Source organism: Chaetodon auriga, chromosome 20, assembly GCF_051107435.1.
Source record: "Chaetodon auriga isolate fChaAug3 chromosome 20, fChaAug3.hap1, whole genome shotgun sequence".
In the NCBI taxonomy this organism is placed as follows: Eukaryota; Metazoa; Chordata; class Actinopteri; order Chaetodontiformes; family Chaetodontidae; genus Chaetodon; species Chaetodon auriga.
The window spans coordinates 12090304-12107231 of record NC_135093.1 but is presented as its reverse complement, the minus strand read 5'-3'; the positions used below and the strand labels follow the sequence as shown (position 1 = coordinate 12107231).

At 45.4% G+C, this 16928-nt stretch overlaps 2 protein-coding genes across 2 annotated transcripts in view; one reads left to right on the top strand and one right to left on the bottom strand.

Moving 5' to 3' along the window:
- The window catches only part of LOC143338779 (C-reactive protein-like), a 56169-nt gene that overhangs the window by 19500 nt on the left and 19741 nt on the right, over positions 1–16928 (top strand). The window lies entirely within an intron of this gene.
- metrn (meteorin, glial cell differentiation regulator) lies at positions 6401–11826 on the bottom strand. Its single transcript, XM_076759034.1, has 4 exons — positions 11512–11826; positions 10371–10804; positions 8843–8902; positions 6401–8209 (listed from the first exon to the last, which is right to left on the bottom strand). Exons 1-4 carry the CDS (start codon positions 11616–11618, stop codon positions 7896–7898), a joined length of 915 nt encoding a protein of 304 aa, XP_076615149.1. The 5' UTR covers positions 11619–11826; the 3' UTR covers positions 6401–7895.

The following is a 16928-nucleotide window of genomic DNA, read 5'->3' as shown; positions in this document are numbered from 1 at the left end:
AGAATGAAAAGGAGAAAAATAAAAGGGGTCAGTGTGCATAATTAAAAAGATGAGAGGGGAAACAATGAAAAATTGATTTTTTTGAAATGAGGCTTCAACAGAGCGAGCTGCAAAGAGACAAACTGAAGGGTCCAAAATGAGAATGCTGAGGAAAGACCGAATATAGGGTGAGAAAAAGGAGGAGGAAGAGTTACAGTAAGGGTGAGAAAGACAGGGGAGGGAGGCAGCTCCACGAACAAGAGCGAGTGAGAATGAGGCTGAGTGTCGGTGAGGGAAGGAGAGAGGGACAGACCCTCTGTTTTCCCACACTCGGTCGGTTCCCACAGCGGACCTGGCTAATCCCTGTCTTAATTGGGGGAGAATTCCAGCGCACATGTTCCCCTGGAATGAGCGTAGAGCGAAGGGAGAGGAAGGCTCGGCAGCTTCTGACACATCAGACGGGCCACAGCGGCTGGGCTGATGCACAATGTCTGAGTGCACTTTGTTGGAATATAAACATGCTGCCTGACTGTCAGCACGTCTGACGCATAAATGGCTTCACGAGTTTCTCCTTCTTTTTTTTCTTCACTCGATCCAGCATGAAAAGTGCTCTCAGCAGCCACTTAGCATTGCTTAGTCACATTGCACTGTGAGAGAAGTATGTAACTTAAAAGTTTCATTTTCATGAATGTTAAAAGGAAAAACCAACCTAAAACACTCTTAAAGGGTCACTACCCCCAAAACCAGGAGAAGACATGTTTTTGCCATCACCTCTAGGGCTAAAACTGCCGACAGGGTAGTTTGTGGATTATTGTTGTTATTATAACTGGAACTTCTGGGAAGAACTAGCTAATCGAGCATTTAGCAGCTAAAGAGTTGATGGAGACCAAAACAGAGCTAAAATGTAAGAGTTTTTTTCTGGACTCTCTTTGCACCGATGTTCAAGGGTCTGACAGGAGAAATCCACTGAGGCCAATTTTCCATCAACAGTTGCCTCAGTAGACCAGAATGCAGTGCAGCTACAACACATGTTGGCCATAGAGAAAGGGGTTGAAATCAGATATATACAGAATTATTTATGAGATCAGTTGCTTGCTGAGTATCTATTTGATTATAAGTAATAGCTTGTAATCTCCAACTGGGTGATGGTTGTGGACTTGTTTGTTTTTTACCACATAGGCTTTCCATGCTGCACTTAGCCCCAGGCTAAGGAAGCTGACAGCTCCAAGCTAAGTGAAGTTGTTAGCGTAAGATGTAACTGATTAATGGTTAACTGTTAACATCCCTACATGTAACCAATTGATAATCTAGCAATCAAAATTTCTGTATCAGTGATGCATTTTTCCTTTAATATTGATTAATGAACAGCCACGAGTTTCATAATAAAGTGCTTTTAAATATCTTCACTTTCTCTCATATTTCACTGCGCTGCGCACCGAGCGTATCTGTTGACAAATCCTGCCCTGAAGCTGCATTTCCAGGAGAAAACTGCAATGAGATACTAGTAACATAACAAAACCACTGTGAGTGGCAGTTTCGTTCCTGCCTACCTCTTTCCTTAATAAACAATTTGAACAATGAGCACAGTGCAATATGTCCCTGAGGAGGTAACCTAAGACCACTTCTCTGAGGACAAAGATGACATGAGTGCAAAAAGGGGAGGCTGCGCTGTGGCAGGATTAGATGGGAGAAACACAGAGGTGGGTGGCAGGTAGTGAGAGAAGAACTGATCTGATCTGCCAGGGAGGTTTCTCCTCTTTGTGCAGACAATCAGACAGGTTTACTGAGGGAACCATAATCCTGCTGGTTAATTGGCAGGGTTGAAGAGGCCTTCTAAAGACAGGTGTGCTTCCTCGTAGTGGGCAGACTCTCAGGCTGGCTGGGGTTTAGGATCCAGAAGGCTGAGTGAGGTCAGCTGCATGAGGAAGCAAGACACACAATTCAAGTGTTGTTGTATTACAAAGCGTTCTGCTTAGAGATGAGGGTTAACATCGGAGCAATTGACGGAAAATGCGAGTTACTCTTGGGAAATGAACACATGATGATCATTGATATCAAAGGATGAATCCCTCCAACTTTGGAGATGGCCTGACTTTTCCTCTAGCGCCACCATGAGGTTGATATTTTTAGCTTTTCATGAAATATCTTGATTGCCATTAAATAATTCTTAGCATGCCACAGTGGTTAACATGGTAAACATTATACCTACTTAACATCAGCACTGACATTTTGAGTAGTTAGCCTGCTGATGTTAGCATCTGTCCATGCATCTCTCTCTTCTGCCATGTGAGCCTGTTTCCCCACATCCTGCCACACTCAGTGTCTCTAAGTAGCCTTATTAGAGCATGATGTCAGTGTTTGGAGGTTTTGTGGTTGTACCCCCTGCAGGCGATGTCAGCCCCAGGATACGGTGAGGAGATGGCAGCTGTGTTCAGCTCAAACAGAGGGGTAGCGAGCGGGCCTTCATTGGAGGGGGCTCGCAATTCATTCCCTCTGTCTTTCCTTACAATACTTTTTTTGGCGGGAAAGCACCAAAGACGCTTGTTTGACCCAACTTGTGTTTCTTTGCGGGACCCCCTCCCTGCGAAAAGTGTCGCCCGCCTCCACACTCAAACACCATGTCCACCCTGTCTTGATTGATTTTCAGTGCGCATTTTGGAAGGGATTACAGCCATCTGCAGGCTCTTGAGGAACAAAGGGGGCTCCTCGCTCTCCTCCCTTCAGTACTTCAGAAGGATAACATGGCCAGATAAACATGCTCTTGCACCGCTCTGCACTTGTTCTCTATTCTGCTTTGACCTCTCAACCCTCCCAAACTGCCCACTCTACTTTAAAGCTGACCACATTGCTCTCTCCTACCCTCACCAGATTTTGCAATATGCTCCATATAGGAAGACCGATATGAGTCAGTGTCTTATAAAAATTGTTGCACCAGAAGCCATTAAAATGCAGGCAGGGCACGATGCCTGCTGCTTGCATTCCCCTGGCTTGATAGCAAGTTAGCATGTTCTCAGACATGAACATTCACACTTTCCACTTGGGAATCATCACTCCCAGCTGTGCGAGGGTGTTATGGGAACCAGAACTTGTCAGCTGGGAATCTGGGATACCAGAGTGTGGTCATGGACTTCACGCTCACTGTCAGCTGGTGCTGAGCTGATGGAGAGGCAGCAAGATGCACAGCCACTGAGTCACAGGAAGAGGTGAACAGAGCGCTTGGCCTGATGCTTGGTCGCAGTATGTTGGATTGGCAGTATGGCAGTATAATTAGTTTATGTGGAAAATAAAGCCACAGCTGTTTGTTCATCACTTCTTACACATCTAGCTTATACAGAAGCTGTATAGAAATGCCCTGAAGTTTTCCTTCTGTGGCCTCATATGTAATCACACAGTAGGAATGTACAGAGATTTGTACGTGCATGCTGCTAAAATGCCTGGATGGATTTTTGTGTCTTATCTGAAAGTATTTGAAGGACAGTTGAATTGAAAGAAGTCAAAGTGCTCACCACCAGCCTCTTTCTCACCTGTCACTGAGGAACCAGAGTGAGTCACTGGAAACGCAAAGGAGGCAAAGAGTTACAGAGATTCAATTATTTGCAAGCCTCCAGCGTCTTTTGGCACAGGGAGGCAGATTGTATCAAGTGTGTGTCAGAGCATCGCAACCACCGTTTTGGATCTACAACAGCACAACACTCAGCAGCTGTGCACCAAGCTGTGGGAAGAAATTAGACGATGAACCCATGAAAAAGACGTTTCCAGTAGAGAGCAATCCAGGTGAAGGATGAGTGTGAGAGGTCAGGCTATAGAACAGGGATACAAATGAATTAGGAGTTTACTTTAAGACTGTCAGAGGATATTAAGAGTTTTTTGCTAACTGAAACAAATTAGCTGATATTGCCTCAGTTACGTACCTTAGTGGGTGGCTGTAAAATTGCAATGAATGCACATGAATAAGTCCAATAAATGGGATTAGCAAGCATCAGGGGTTCATGGACCTTCGCATAGCTGAATAACATGGAGAGTTTCTGCTGGAAACACAGGACCTGTGCACTGGGTGCGGTGTTGTTGTGCTGGACTACAAGGGAGTGTCCAGGAGCACTTTGCCCCTGTCTGTGCTCTCATCTCTGGAGCTTTGTCTCCGGCCACTTTCCTCAAACTCCCCCAGGGGCTGACGGAAGTCCACACCCAACAGCCCTCTCCCATTGCTTTGGATTCCCCTTTCCTGAGTGCTTCCCGCTTTGGCGTGTCCATACCTCACCTCAGCCACACAACAGGACAGAATAAAGAGAGGCGGGGGGGTGGATGGGGACAGGGGAGGAAGGTTTATTGTGTGTCTGCAGGGCTCTGCAGAACAAATGAAAATCACCCAGCATTAAAGAAGTGTGTGCGATCATCAGTGATGTGCAGTATAATCAGCACCAGGACTGGTGATTGCAAAAACATGTTTCCAAGGTCTTGAGCAACAAGTTCTGGAGACATAGTTTTTAAATATTTTTTCTGCTCCCAAAGATGGATTTGGATTATACTCTGTGTATAATTTAAACAGGAGCAAGAGCAGGAGGCAATGGTGGAATGAAACCTTGGGAGATCTTCATGCATATCAAGGAAAGTGTAATTTGTGCATTGGCGTGGTTAGCTGACCTGAGACGACCTAAACGTCCTTCATCTTGGCTTATACTTACTTATAAGTATAAGTATGTAAACAAGCTCTGGATGTCTGGAGGTCACGATAAGATGTCGACCTTGTTGATGTTGCAGACTCCCCTGATAATGGAGGGGACTCGACCTAAAGTAACACACACACACACACACACACTGTCTGCCTCCTGTCTGCTGCTGTGATGACCCGTGACTCTGTGTGAAGCAGTACGAGCTGCATGAAGCTGAGCGAGTGTAGTGTTGCTTTAATTCTGCGGTACGACTGAGTCCATGTGCACACGCTACCAGAGCGACAAGATTTTTATTTTTTTATTTTTTTACATGGATAGGGATGATTTTACTGCAGAATGAGTACTTTTACTTTTGATACTTGTAGAAGTATCAAAAGTTATACAGTTTGTAATACAAACTTTGACTTACAGTTTTGAATGCTGGACCTGTAGTGGAGTATTTTCACAATGTGCTATTGATACTTCTGAATACTTCTTCCAGCACCGGCGATAGCTTTTATTAACAAGGGCAAAACCAAACTGTGCCACTGTGTCACTGTGGCTGCAGTGATATTAATGCTGCAATTTGGGGGGTTCAAGCTGAGGTCACGAAGAAGTGACAACAATGCAGGAAGTTGAGCTTTGTCAAAATGTCACATGATGTATTAGTTGAGGGAGTATAATTTGAGTGCTCTTTGTTTTGGCTTATCAGCCCTGCGGCAGTAACCTCAGAAGGACTGGAGGGGAGGGGGCAGAGGAGTGTGTGTGTGTGTGTGTGTGTGTGTGTGTGCAGGGCCGTGCAGCTCGGGGCCCCCAGCTATGGGGTGTTTTAAAGGGGCACTGAGGCAGTAAATAGCTGGGGAGGTTGGAGGCTCACTCACATGAACTACTGATGCAGTGGCAAACCAGTGTCAGGGTTTCTATGGGAGATATCTTGCCAGACACGGGAGGCATGTCGAGCTTTTGTCGTTCTTTTTCCATTTAACCTAAACACCATGTTAATTCCCCAGCTGCTCTTTTTCAAACGGATTTACTGCGTGCAGTAAATCTCAGATTTTACTGAGGTGTGTGCAGTACATGGTTCTGCAGAATTTCGCCAGGAGGAGAAACAGGTGGTGAATTTATCATAGTATCACGGATGTTTCTGCGTAATCGACCGTACAGCTCCTCATCTGACAGGTAACAGATATGCTCTGTGGCGCTGTAGATAAATTCGAGTTGAGGTTAGGAAACAAACTGTGGCTCCGGGCTGAAGGTCTGAGTGGGACAGAGACTCGGTTTGATTATGTCCTCGGGTGCACGTGGTCAGGATGAAGTGAGCGACTGTGTGGCACCTCCGCTCAGCCGAGTCTGCCACGGCGCTCCCTTAATGGCAATTTATTGCTTCCTGAATCCTGAAAATGGGAGGCCGAGGACAACAGAATTCCAAACGCTGTTTTCTACCTCCTGCCCCGTCCAAACACCCTCAGGGTCCTAAACACTCCCTAAATCTCTCCGCCTTTTAGGCCTCTCGCTCTCTCAGGCATGCCATTTGTTTGGCGCTTTCAGGGACCTGATTCATGGGTACTTGAAGTGACTTATGTCTGAGAAAAGTTTACCACGTAGAAACCTTTGAACGCAGATACTATAAGCGGAGTTAAACTGCATTGATGAAGGTGAGAGTGCTGATGAATGAGTGATGCAGCTGCATTATGCTTTTGGAGCGTGAAATGAGCAAAGAAAGAGTTCAAAGTGGAAACGTGAGAAAAGAAATCCACCCAAAAACATCAAGCCTGTTTTCTTACAGTACATTTTAATAACACAGACAAACACAAAAATAATCCACAATACTGACACCATGTTGTTTTTACCACAGACTTTTTTTTTCATGCCTTTGTTTCTAGAATTTCTTATGAACATATTTACATTCACATTGATATTGACATAAATTCACATACGAAATAAAAATGGCAGTGTACGCATTTACGACATACCGCTGGTAATTTGGTATGAACCCCTCCCCTTGTTGATATAGTGCACATCAGATATGAAATCATTTTACAGAGCAGAATTTTACACATTAAATGCATATTTTGTGTTTCTCTTGAGCTAGCTCAGTCCAGCCAGAGCATTCTAGATCATCTGGACTTCAGTTCTCAATGGCTGTTGTCATCAGTTTTCCGAACGTTGCCGAGTATGTAAGGTGAATATCTTGTTTTACTTCACATCATAAAATAGCTCCTTGTTTTTCGTTTCCTCTTATATGTGATAATATATGACAGCGTCAAAACTTAGAGCTGCTTTGGCAACACTGCTGCAATTCCACATCTTTTAAAATAATTCTCTTTAAAGTCAAATATGGTCCAATTAATTTGAATTTTGCAGAAATATTGCATGGCTGCTGAAAAGAAATGCGGCATCTTACAAAGCCTGCATCTCCTTACACAAGCAGAATCTCAGAGTTGGCTGGAATGTGAACGTGCTTTCAGCACTGTGACACCTGCTCAGGTAGCCTTAGCTTTGTGTTTCTACTGTACGTGCTCACCTGTACATATATTAAATTCTCAATCGCTCCACTATGCTACATATAGTTGCTTTTTATTTGGTTTTCAGTGCTTGCAGCATCACACTTTCCAGATCATTCCCTTTCCTTTATCAGTGCAAATATATATATATATATTTCTTTTTTTTAAACATTTTGTTTTGTGAGGACTTTTTTAATAATCTCCTTAATATTAGTAACACTGAGGATGACCCCAGTACAGGGGCGGCCTGCAAAACATCTTTACTGAACAAAAGGTGCCTAAAGTGAATCCTCGCTGGGATACCAACTAATAGGCGGTAAGCTTTCTATAGAACTTTTAAGAAATTTTCCTGAGTTCCTTAGCAATGACTTTCAATGGATGAATGGATGGCTTGACTTAATTTATCCCCAATGGAAAGTTTTTAACAATAGATTTCCTCTCAGCCTCCATAATGGCATCACTGTGTGTACAAACTGTTCAATGCCAAATGCTTATAATCTTCATTCAAGCACTTCCCTCATGTCACAGCTCCACCTGGCTCTTTCTGACCCGGTGGCTGCATATTGCACTGAAATGGAGTTGGGAAAAGTCCATTTCACTCCTCAGTCCTTTGGGAAGACCATGGATATCCACTGGTGGCACCACGGCTCCATCGGCCAGTCGTTGCACACTGGCTTCTTCCGAAACATGGGCTGAGTTTGGCCTGGCTCTCAGTACGGCCTCGACTCTTGAGTGGCAGACAAGCTGGCGAGGAGTTTTTAACTCAGTCTACGGGCAGCTCACAGGGGATCTGCTGGGCTGCTTTGGCTATAGTGTACGCCCGCTGGAAGTCCTTGTAGCGGGGAGCGCAGCCCAACCAGGCCTCTCCAAAGTGGACCCGGCCGGTGAAGAGAAAGCTGCCGGGGCCCGGTTTGACGCCACACTGCAGCAGAGTCCTCACCTCACCCCGGCTGGTCAGGCGACTGTTGCCGGTGAACAGCGCGTACTTCTGGCGAAACACCCGGGTGGCGCTGACCTTGATCACTGCTGCTTGTAGGTTCTCATCCTCCACCACTGATCGGATGTTCCCTCGCACAACTGTGGATAAACAGGACGTTCAGGTCAATTTCTATGGTTATTCTACAATGCGTGACTTTAATTTATGCCTTTTTGTTAGCTCAAATGTCTTGCTATATGTTGTCCTATTTTAGCTGGGGGTGCAGTTCTTTGTGGGGCTACAACTGATGCTAAAATCTGTATGAAGGCCCAAGCCTGCTCGCTAATCCTTCAAACTTTTGTTGCCAGCTGAACTTCTCCTCAGTGCCATTACAGCTCAATCAGAGGCCCGCAGATTAGTCCACTGCTCCTTCTCGAGGGGGGTGATGTTAGGATTAGTCCACTACAGTGCCTCCATTAGGGGTTCCTGTGTATGTGTGTGTGTTGGTAGGGGGTGCAGAGATTTGCTGTTTCACCTTTAACCTTTGCACCTTTAAGAGGAGAGGATTTGGAGGCACTGGGGTGCTCTGACTTTAAACCAATTCGACACAAGCGATTTGTACAAGAAATCATTATGCTCTGCGTCTTGGCTGTCAGGACTTCTTGCCATTTGGTGGTCTGGTTTAATTTCTTAATCTTGGCTGAACTGGGGGGCAGGAGATCCGAGTAACACTCCATTCCTGATTCTCTGGGGTTTTATGTTATATCAGCCACTGGTTATATCAAGCAACTTACCAAAGTCACTGGTGCAAACCGCCATCAGAATCTCAGTGTTGTTGCAGGGTCTGCAGGCATCTGGAGAGACAACAAGGGGAGGAAAGGGAAAGAAAAGAGAGGGAGAGTCAGTTGGTGACCTCACATAACACTCTACTGAACCGCTAGAAAACACCTATATGCTAATAATTAAACCGAGCCTCTGGAAATCAAAGACCGCATTTCCAGATCGCATGCACAGGAATGCGAGATGCAAATCCAGACCTAAAACTCTGTGCAAAGACGGGTAACAAAGGGGAGACCAACCACTGCGTTCTAACAGACAGCTGCTACTTTTACAGTTGGCAGAGGAGGACCAGTGGAGCTTTAAGGTGCGAGGCTCTTCCACCCCTAGACAACTTCCCCCCTTAAAGCCTTTCATGGTGTCTACAGTCACACCTCATCAAAGCTTGCTAGACAGGGGCCAAGGACAGGGAGCGGGGGAGGACTTCAAAGATTTTTTTTTTTAATGGCGCATAATCCCACTTCCCAGGAAACATTTTCTTTCTGCTACAGCTTGAAAACTTTTCTTTAAAATGTGGAAAAAAACATGAAAAATACAGCGCACCTTACTTAAAGTCAGAACAGGATTTGCAAATGGGCAAAGAAATGTAAAGCAAACCAGCGAAGCTCGACCCGTCTGCACAGACTGAGCTGTGGGGAGGAAGAAAAAAAAATGTCCTGGCATTTTTTAAAGTTCTCCTTGTGGTTCTTTGGAGGCCCCTTGCCCACCCCACACATTCTCCTCCTTAGTGAAAACCTCTTGATAAATGAGATTCCTTCCTCTCTACTCCACAGCAAACCCCCTTCCAAACCTAATCTGTGTGTGTGTGTGTGTGTGTGTGTGAGAGAGAGAGGGAGGGAGATCTAGGGTGGAGGGGGAGTAAACTCCTACAGACAAGTCTCCCCACAGAGAGGCAGCTCAACAAAAGAGAAGAGCATCTCAGCTGGGCAGAGGCCTCCCTGTCGCCTAGGCGACAGCAGTAATCCCAGAATACTCATGCGGCACCCATTCAAAGGGCTCTGGACTCTGGAGAAAGCCCCACATACTGTGCTTTTGTCCCCCCCCCCCCCCCCCCTCCTCTCCACTCGGCGGCTCCCCCTCTCCTACTCCAGACCAGCACGCCTCGGGGGAAAGTTTGGCCACTTCCTCCGCTCTGCACTCTGCATGGGCCGTGGAAAGTCCAGGCAGCCCACAGAGGCCTGCTATGAAGTATGAATCATCTGCAGGGAGCGTTTTATGGTGTATGCTGTCATCAGTGGTGGCTTCAAACCTTGCATTTCCCAAACGTTTCAGGACGTAGGAAAAAGAACTTTGAGCGCAGTTTCTTTTTGTGGCCGAGAAGTCAAACAAATGCTCAGGAAGGAAAGAAAGAAAGAGAACTTGAACTGTTTTCAATTACCTTTAACTAGAAATTATATATTCAAGTACAAATGCGTGCCTCCTCATGTTTGACCTCAGGCAGCCACACTCAAACTAACATGGCCGCCTCCTGCCGCACTGACTCACCTTCACTGCTGATGGGGTTGGAGTCCAGAGACAGGCGAGCGGTCCAGTCCCCTCTCAGCTCGTAGCGGAAGGAGGCGATCCTCCTGCTGATGTCCTGATGAGGTGTCGCTTGCAGGAAGAGAGCCACCCTCTCCCCAGGTAGGCGGCTGAAGCAGCGGACCCTCGGTGGGGGAGAGGACTCCAGGCGGTCCCCCACCAGGAGCTCCAGGACCCCGTCTCTCTCCAGGTACAGCTGGGCGCCGTGGAACTGCTCCGAAGGCTTGACGCAGGCCGTGATGAGGCCTGAGCTGCTGCCGCCGGGCCCCACCGCCACAGAGGGCAAGCGGGGTGAGAGGCTGAGGCGCAGGGCCCCTTTGGGATACAGCCAGTCCAGTGTGCCCTCGGAGCAGTGCAGGGAGATCTGCTCCACGCTGCCCTGCTGCTGGGACAAACCACTGTGAGGAGGACAAAAAGGGAGGAAGACAAGGTCATATAAGGTTCCTGTAATATTTATTCCAGGCAGAAGTTTGAGTCCCTGACGTCATCTGTGGGTACATTCCTGAAACAACTACACCGGTAAACTGCAGGGTGGATAAACTAAATATAAACTCTGTTAACAGTCAAATTAAACCAAACTTTCTCTAAGAAATGGGTAGAAACCCCAGATGACATACATAGAAGTAAAAATCCAGCTTTAGCAGAACTTTAGATCTGGACATACCCAGAGAAAGCGCCGCCTACTGGCAGCACTGTGAAAGCACTAATCAGGCGCCAATCATTGCATCTTTAGGGCCAAACTTACACTGTAACGTGCATGTGAAAGTCTGCAGGAGTTGCAACAACATATCTAAAATTAAACTGCAATAAATAACTGCATGCACGGCGTGCTTTTTCTCCAAGCCTCACAGTTAATCCTTCAGTCTCCTGTCTGTCTGGACCCCCATGCCTCCTGCAGACAGCCCGCAGGACAACCGCTGCAGAGCACTAGAAACATTTTAATTGCGCCCTAATGACAAGTCTCAACATGTCCACATCCAAGCATCGTCTACTCGCTCTGAAAACACCAGAGCCACCTGTAGCATCTCTGAGCGGCATATTTTGAATCATCCTCTCATTCAGCCAGAATCAGCGCAGATGAAATGGGACCATATGAAATACTTGCCTGCCTCTCCAGCTGCACTGGTCTTCAGAATAGCTTGAAGAAGCCGCGTCAAAAACGGCTAAAAGTAGAATCCAAATTGGATTAATCCACACTCCAAACCCAGACATTTTGGGCAGTGGGTGATGCAAAGTTAAAAACGAATAAAAGGATTATTCCAAAGCTGCGACGTCCTAAACCTCTGCGAGCAAAATTCCTCTATAAAACGAATCTGAGTCTGTCTCTGATAACCTCCATAGTCTTGTATCCTCTTACCCTGATGTGTAAGATAAGAGAATACTGCTAAACTATCCTCTGAGCTCCTCCGGGCTGCTGTGCGTCAGGGGACGCAGCGCTCTCAACTTATTCCCCCTCAGAAAAACTTCCCGGACCAATCAGAGAGCGAGAAGTGAAACTTTAAACCACTCACACGGCGGAGGGGGAGGGACGTCTGGCCTGCAGAATCCGTAACAGTATGCAAAGATAAACCAAGTTTCAGTTCGCTATTGTGTTTGGCTTGTCTGCATAAAATACACTAATTAACTCCCCGGTGAATGAGTGCACGGAAAATTCCGCTTTATTTCATTATTTCTCTTATTATTTCTTCTTTTTTCCCCCATTTATTTTAGCTTACATTACTGGAACTGGTTTAATTATTATTATTTTTTATCACAAAATCCAATCATTTTATAGTTTGTTGATTTTAATATGCTGCTGATATAACTGTGTAAGGACCCCCTCTACATATGATTTAAGACACATAAAAATACTTTATTACGATCAGTTTCATTAGCAAATTCACATTTCTTGGAATTACATCTACTGCCTCCTTAAAAATCCAGACTTTATAACACAAAAAGCTTAAATACTGAACACAAGACGTCTCATACTTCACTGAAATGTCCATTCTCAGTGTTTGTGTCCTGGACATAATTTTCTATATCTGGCTTGTGTAAGTTGCACACTGGACCAGGATTTGCAGTCACAGTAATTGTGAAATATGCATGTTCACCTCAAATTTAACAGAAACAGAGAAACGTTCCCTAATCAGACGAAAACAAAATTCTCATTCCTGCAAAGGTCAAACATCCAAATGAGGATACAGTCAGCGGGACTTAAATACACCAGAAACATGCATTGTGATGCTGAAAAGTGTTAGTTTTCAAAATATTTCATAACTTTTCTACCATTCCCACTTTCTGCTTGTCATGGTTGTTAAACTTTCTTATCATAAAGCTCGTCCTGTGTGGATCTGATCAGCAGCCTTTCCCTTCTGGCCATTTCAAAGTCTTCTGGAATGTAACAACATATATCATCTTCACAAGACTTGGGGTAAATATCAAATGAGGCAGACAGAAGAGGAGACATGCAGCACAGGTCACAGCTCAGCAATGCTAACCTGATTCATGATATGATGGTGATGAAGATTTAGCCTCCTCTGTTTGTCATGCCCTCTGCCCTTTACCCTGCTGAGCGTCTCTTTCATGTGGTCTTTGTAATCAAATCAAATATTCTTTTGTGCTTACACTGCCATCCATCTCTCCGAGCCAGTGACTTTCAGCATGCGTGCGTGTATGCGTGCTGAAAGTCTCGGCCGCTCCGATGGAGTTATGACAAGGCCTCAGACCAACACAATGGCACATGTGCAGAAATCCAGCTGCTTTATTGTCTGCGGCAGGACGGCGCTTTGTTTTCCGCAGGGCACTTCAAAGCGGCGGAGTTTAAAGTGCTGAGCGACAGGGGGGTGACCCAGTCAAAAAGAAAAATGAATGCATTAGTCGCTAAACTTAGTTATGGACTTCACAGATATGTCATGGCATCCACGTGTGCTCAGTGCATTCAGACCTGGACAGTCTGATTTACACACTTTGTCAAACACATCAGCACGCGTCCATTAAAACAATGGCACACATATGCGTTGTGACCCTGATATGACCTGAACTACAGTCTTATCCAGACAGGATCATATTCAATTCATGTGGCTGTATTATGCACCATTTAAACATACTGACATTAAACTCAGGCTTAATATATATCTGCTTATTTACTTTCACTTAGATGAGAAGATTGATACCACTCTCATGTCTGGCCATTAAGCAGCCGTTAGCTTAGCATCTATGTGGCACCGCTAGAATCCTTCATCCACCTTGTTTCAGCAAAGACAGAATCTTTGTGTTGTCTTTCACATAAGACCTGATCACAAGTGATGCAGCTGTGTGCAGAGCTGCAGTCAGACAGGTTGGAAGTTACTATTAAAGGTCAGTCTGAGTGTGTGAACCATCAGAGCTGCTTGTTTCCCGTCTGCACCCGGAACAATGCCATCTTTGACTCTAATGAAACTCGGTGCGGCTGCCCTTGTACTCTGACCACTGAACCAGATTCCCGTAGAGTTTTCGCTGTCTGTGTCCAGAGTATTCTCACGAGTCCGCCAATGAGAGCGTCCTCAAACAGTGCTGCTGTACGCATACGAGAGTTTGCGTGCATGTGTTAGTGCTGTGTCTATTTACTCGGTACACTGTGTTCCTCTGTGTGTGTGTGTGCAGACATAAGTGACAGTGTGGTGTTACTGGCATTTATGGGACATTGTGGATCTTTTCTCTCACTGTCTGTTCCCGCTGTCCCGGACACAAAGACAGTCTACAAATACTTAATTAGTAGGAATACATCAGTAGTGAGAATAGTAGTAATGGATTTCGGCTTGTAAGTAGCTAAAAATGTTTTAGAATTCACACCATCTCTGTAATGCAACAAAAGTCCAACATGGCTGACATCTAGAAACCTAATCCTGCAGCCTCACAGAGCTTTGGTCTCTGGTCATAAAAGGGCATGATCACAACCTTTATATGACATGTGCCGTACCAGAAAGAAGGCTGACGGGGTCCACAGGTGGTATATTATTCAGAGAGGTTTGGTGCAGCTGAAACACCAGTGGATGACCTGCTCTGCAGTGAGAAGTCGAGATGTCCCCATTCCCAGACTTTCCAGCAGCTTCCCATTGCACCTCAGTGCTAATCCGGTTGATCTGACATCGCTGCTGTTTGTTTTCCTGCACAGCGTCATCTATCTGCTGGTAATGAGATCTAAGACCTTGTCGGGATACTCTGATAATCAGCCCTTGTTCAGGGTGGCAGAAAATATGCCCTTCCCGCTGCTGTGTCTCGTGTTTTTGTCGAGTGAGTTTGAGGTTTGTCTCGGGAAATAATGTTTTAAGTGGTTGTGGAATCGGGGTCACATATGCAATTGTTTTCCCCTTTAAGGATTAAATGAGAAAAATCCTAAGTAAGGAAGAGTCACGCTTGCCAGATGAGTGCCCTAAAATGTAGCCGAATCAAGCTGAAAACAGGGGACGCAAATTTTGTCCAACAGGTCAAAGTTTTAGGTCAGTTAGCTCTAAGTGAGCTTAAATCGTGACATGTTGTGTTTGTAGTTAAAGGAAAGAGGCTGTTTGAACATCTTCTCATGGAGTTTGGTGTTGTGATGAGTCAGTGAGAGCAGTGAAGTCGGTGTTTTCCCACCTCTCCATGCAGGTGAGCTGCTCCTGGTCTGTGGCTGTGAGAAGAACCACTGCAAGGAGGACGGAAAAACTGCTGCTGATGTTTACCCTGCGAGCCCCCATGAGAGCCGCATGTGAAAACTGACACCTGCTCTCTCATTGCACTTTCTCAGGATCCCGATTGTGTCTGTGTTTGTTTGTATGACAGTAGATTTCTCTCTGTGCCTCTCATCTGGGTTTGTGTGACTGTGTTAGTGTAAAGCCCAGTGGGAAACCGAATACAAGAGGGCCCTACACCAGATAAACAGTGTCAGAGAGGGCTGATCGCAAACGCAGCTGGAAACACGCAGAGACACCCTGAGAATGCTCTCTAATGCTTTTCTAAACATGTAATAGATCACTTAGCTGCACTGTCACACTGCTCTCATGTGTGCTTTAATCTTCCCCGGCGGGATCTCGCATAGCTTTTTGCATGAAGATAACGGCCCACGTGTTGCTATATTCAGATAAATTAAGCAGAATGACACAAATCGCAGGAGATTTGTTTGTGGCAGCCAGGATCAAGTCTCAGTTTGTGCGTCCTCTGCAGTAATCTCTCACGCATTTGCAGCCGCTCTCTCTTACACCGGGGCTTGTTTTGGTTTATTGTACTCTCATTCATCATCATCGTCTGTGTTTGTGCGTCTCTGTGAGAAATTCATTTTTGCTGAAGTGCTCTGAGGATGTTCGTTCAAATCTTGTTTATGGCTCTTCACATCATCATCCACTTCTTGCATTCAGCAGCTCCAAATACAACCTAATTATAGTGTCTGGGGTCAGAGGTCACAGCTGGGTGCCCTGGGGACTTTTCATTAGCAAAATGGAGGGAAGAGGCTGCAGGTGTCTTAAATGGACCTCTCTATCTATTGTGCCTAAATTCAGGAAGTACTTTACCTCTCTTGAATTTTAGGTTTTGGGGCTCTATATTTTTTTATATTCTTCAAAGTTATTATTTATGTATTATGCATTGTGTTAAATTGACATTTTTTATTAACAAAATGATCAATACTGACTGACAAATAGCAAAACTTTTTGTCTGCAGTAACACTCTTAGCTAATACCATTTCATGCCACTCAATACCTCTTCTCCACTAGGTTTCACAAGAAATATTCTATTTTTTACGACATTTGACTGCATCAGTTATTAGTTACTTTGCAGATTTAGAATTTGCACAAAACAAAGAGTTTGGGTCTAGTCCCTTATCTCAGTGTAAGCAGATAATGAGAATGTCTGACTTTAAACAGGGACAGTGTCAATACTGCAGCCGGCCTTGATGTCCTCTGCATTGATTCGCACATTCCTCAGTATTCAAAAGCACACAAGGGAATAGTTTAGCTGGAGGGCAAACAGGCCAGACTCTTTTTAAGTGGTTCTTCACGCAAGGTTTCCAGTGCTAACTCAGAGGATTCTTCTTTTGCCAGTCGGTGCTTCATTGCGAGCGGGGATTAGAAAAAGCAGATGAAAACACATCGCAGCCACCGCGGAATGCACAGGAAGTTTCCTGCGGTACGTGAGGTTTGAGGGTAAATTTAGCCTGCAAAGCATCTGCAGTCAGCACCACAGCTTTTGATTGCAGCCAGACTGAAACAAGCGTGCTCCTTCATGGGGGCTGCATTCCCTCGTTAGAGCACGGCAGTGTGCGGGCGAGCTTGCTTTGCATTAATTTGCAAAATCAGGTCTGTGAATGGCTCGTGTTTTTTGGAGGGAAAGCCACTTTAGTCGTCGGCCTTTAGAAGACGCCGTCTCCGACTCCTTTCACCTCACGTTTATGACTCTCATTAGCTGCAATTAACACAGCATCTCCCAATCACACTATTTGGAATCCAGATGAGAGTATTGTTATCAGCAGCCCAGCGGTGTTATGGTAATGCATCAGGCCTGGTCAGCTTGATAGGCAGTGTTGTTGGA

Coding starts and splice junctions, on each gene's coding strand:
- metrn (XM_076759034.1), bottom strand. CDS start 11,618: ATGTCTGGGTTTGGAGTGTGGATTAATCCAATTTGGATTCTACTTTTA. Junction 10,805..11,511: donor CAGTGCAGCTGGAGAGGCAG/GCAAGTATTTCA, acceptor TCCTCCTCACAG/TGGTTTGTCCCAGCAGCAGG. Junction 8,210..8,842: donor GGTTTGCACCAGTGACTTTG/GTAAGTTGCTTG, acceptor GTTTATCCACAG/TTGTGCGAGGGAACATCCGA.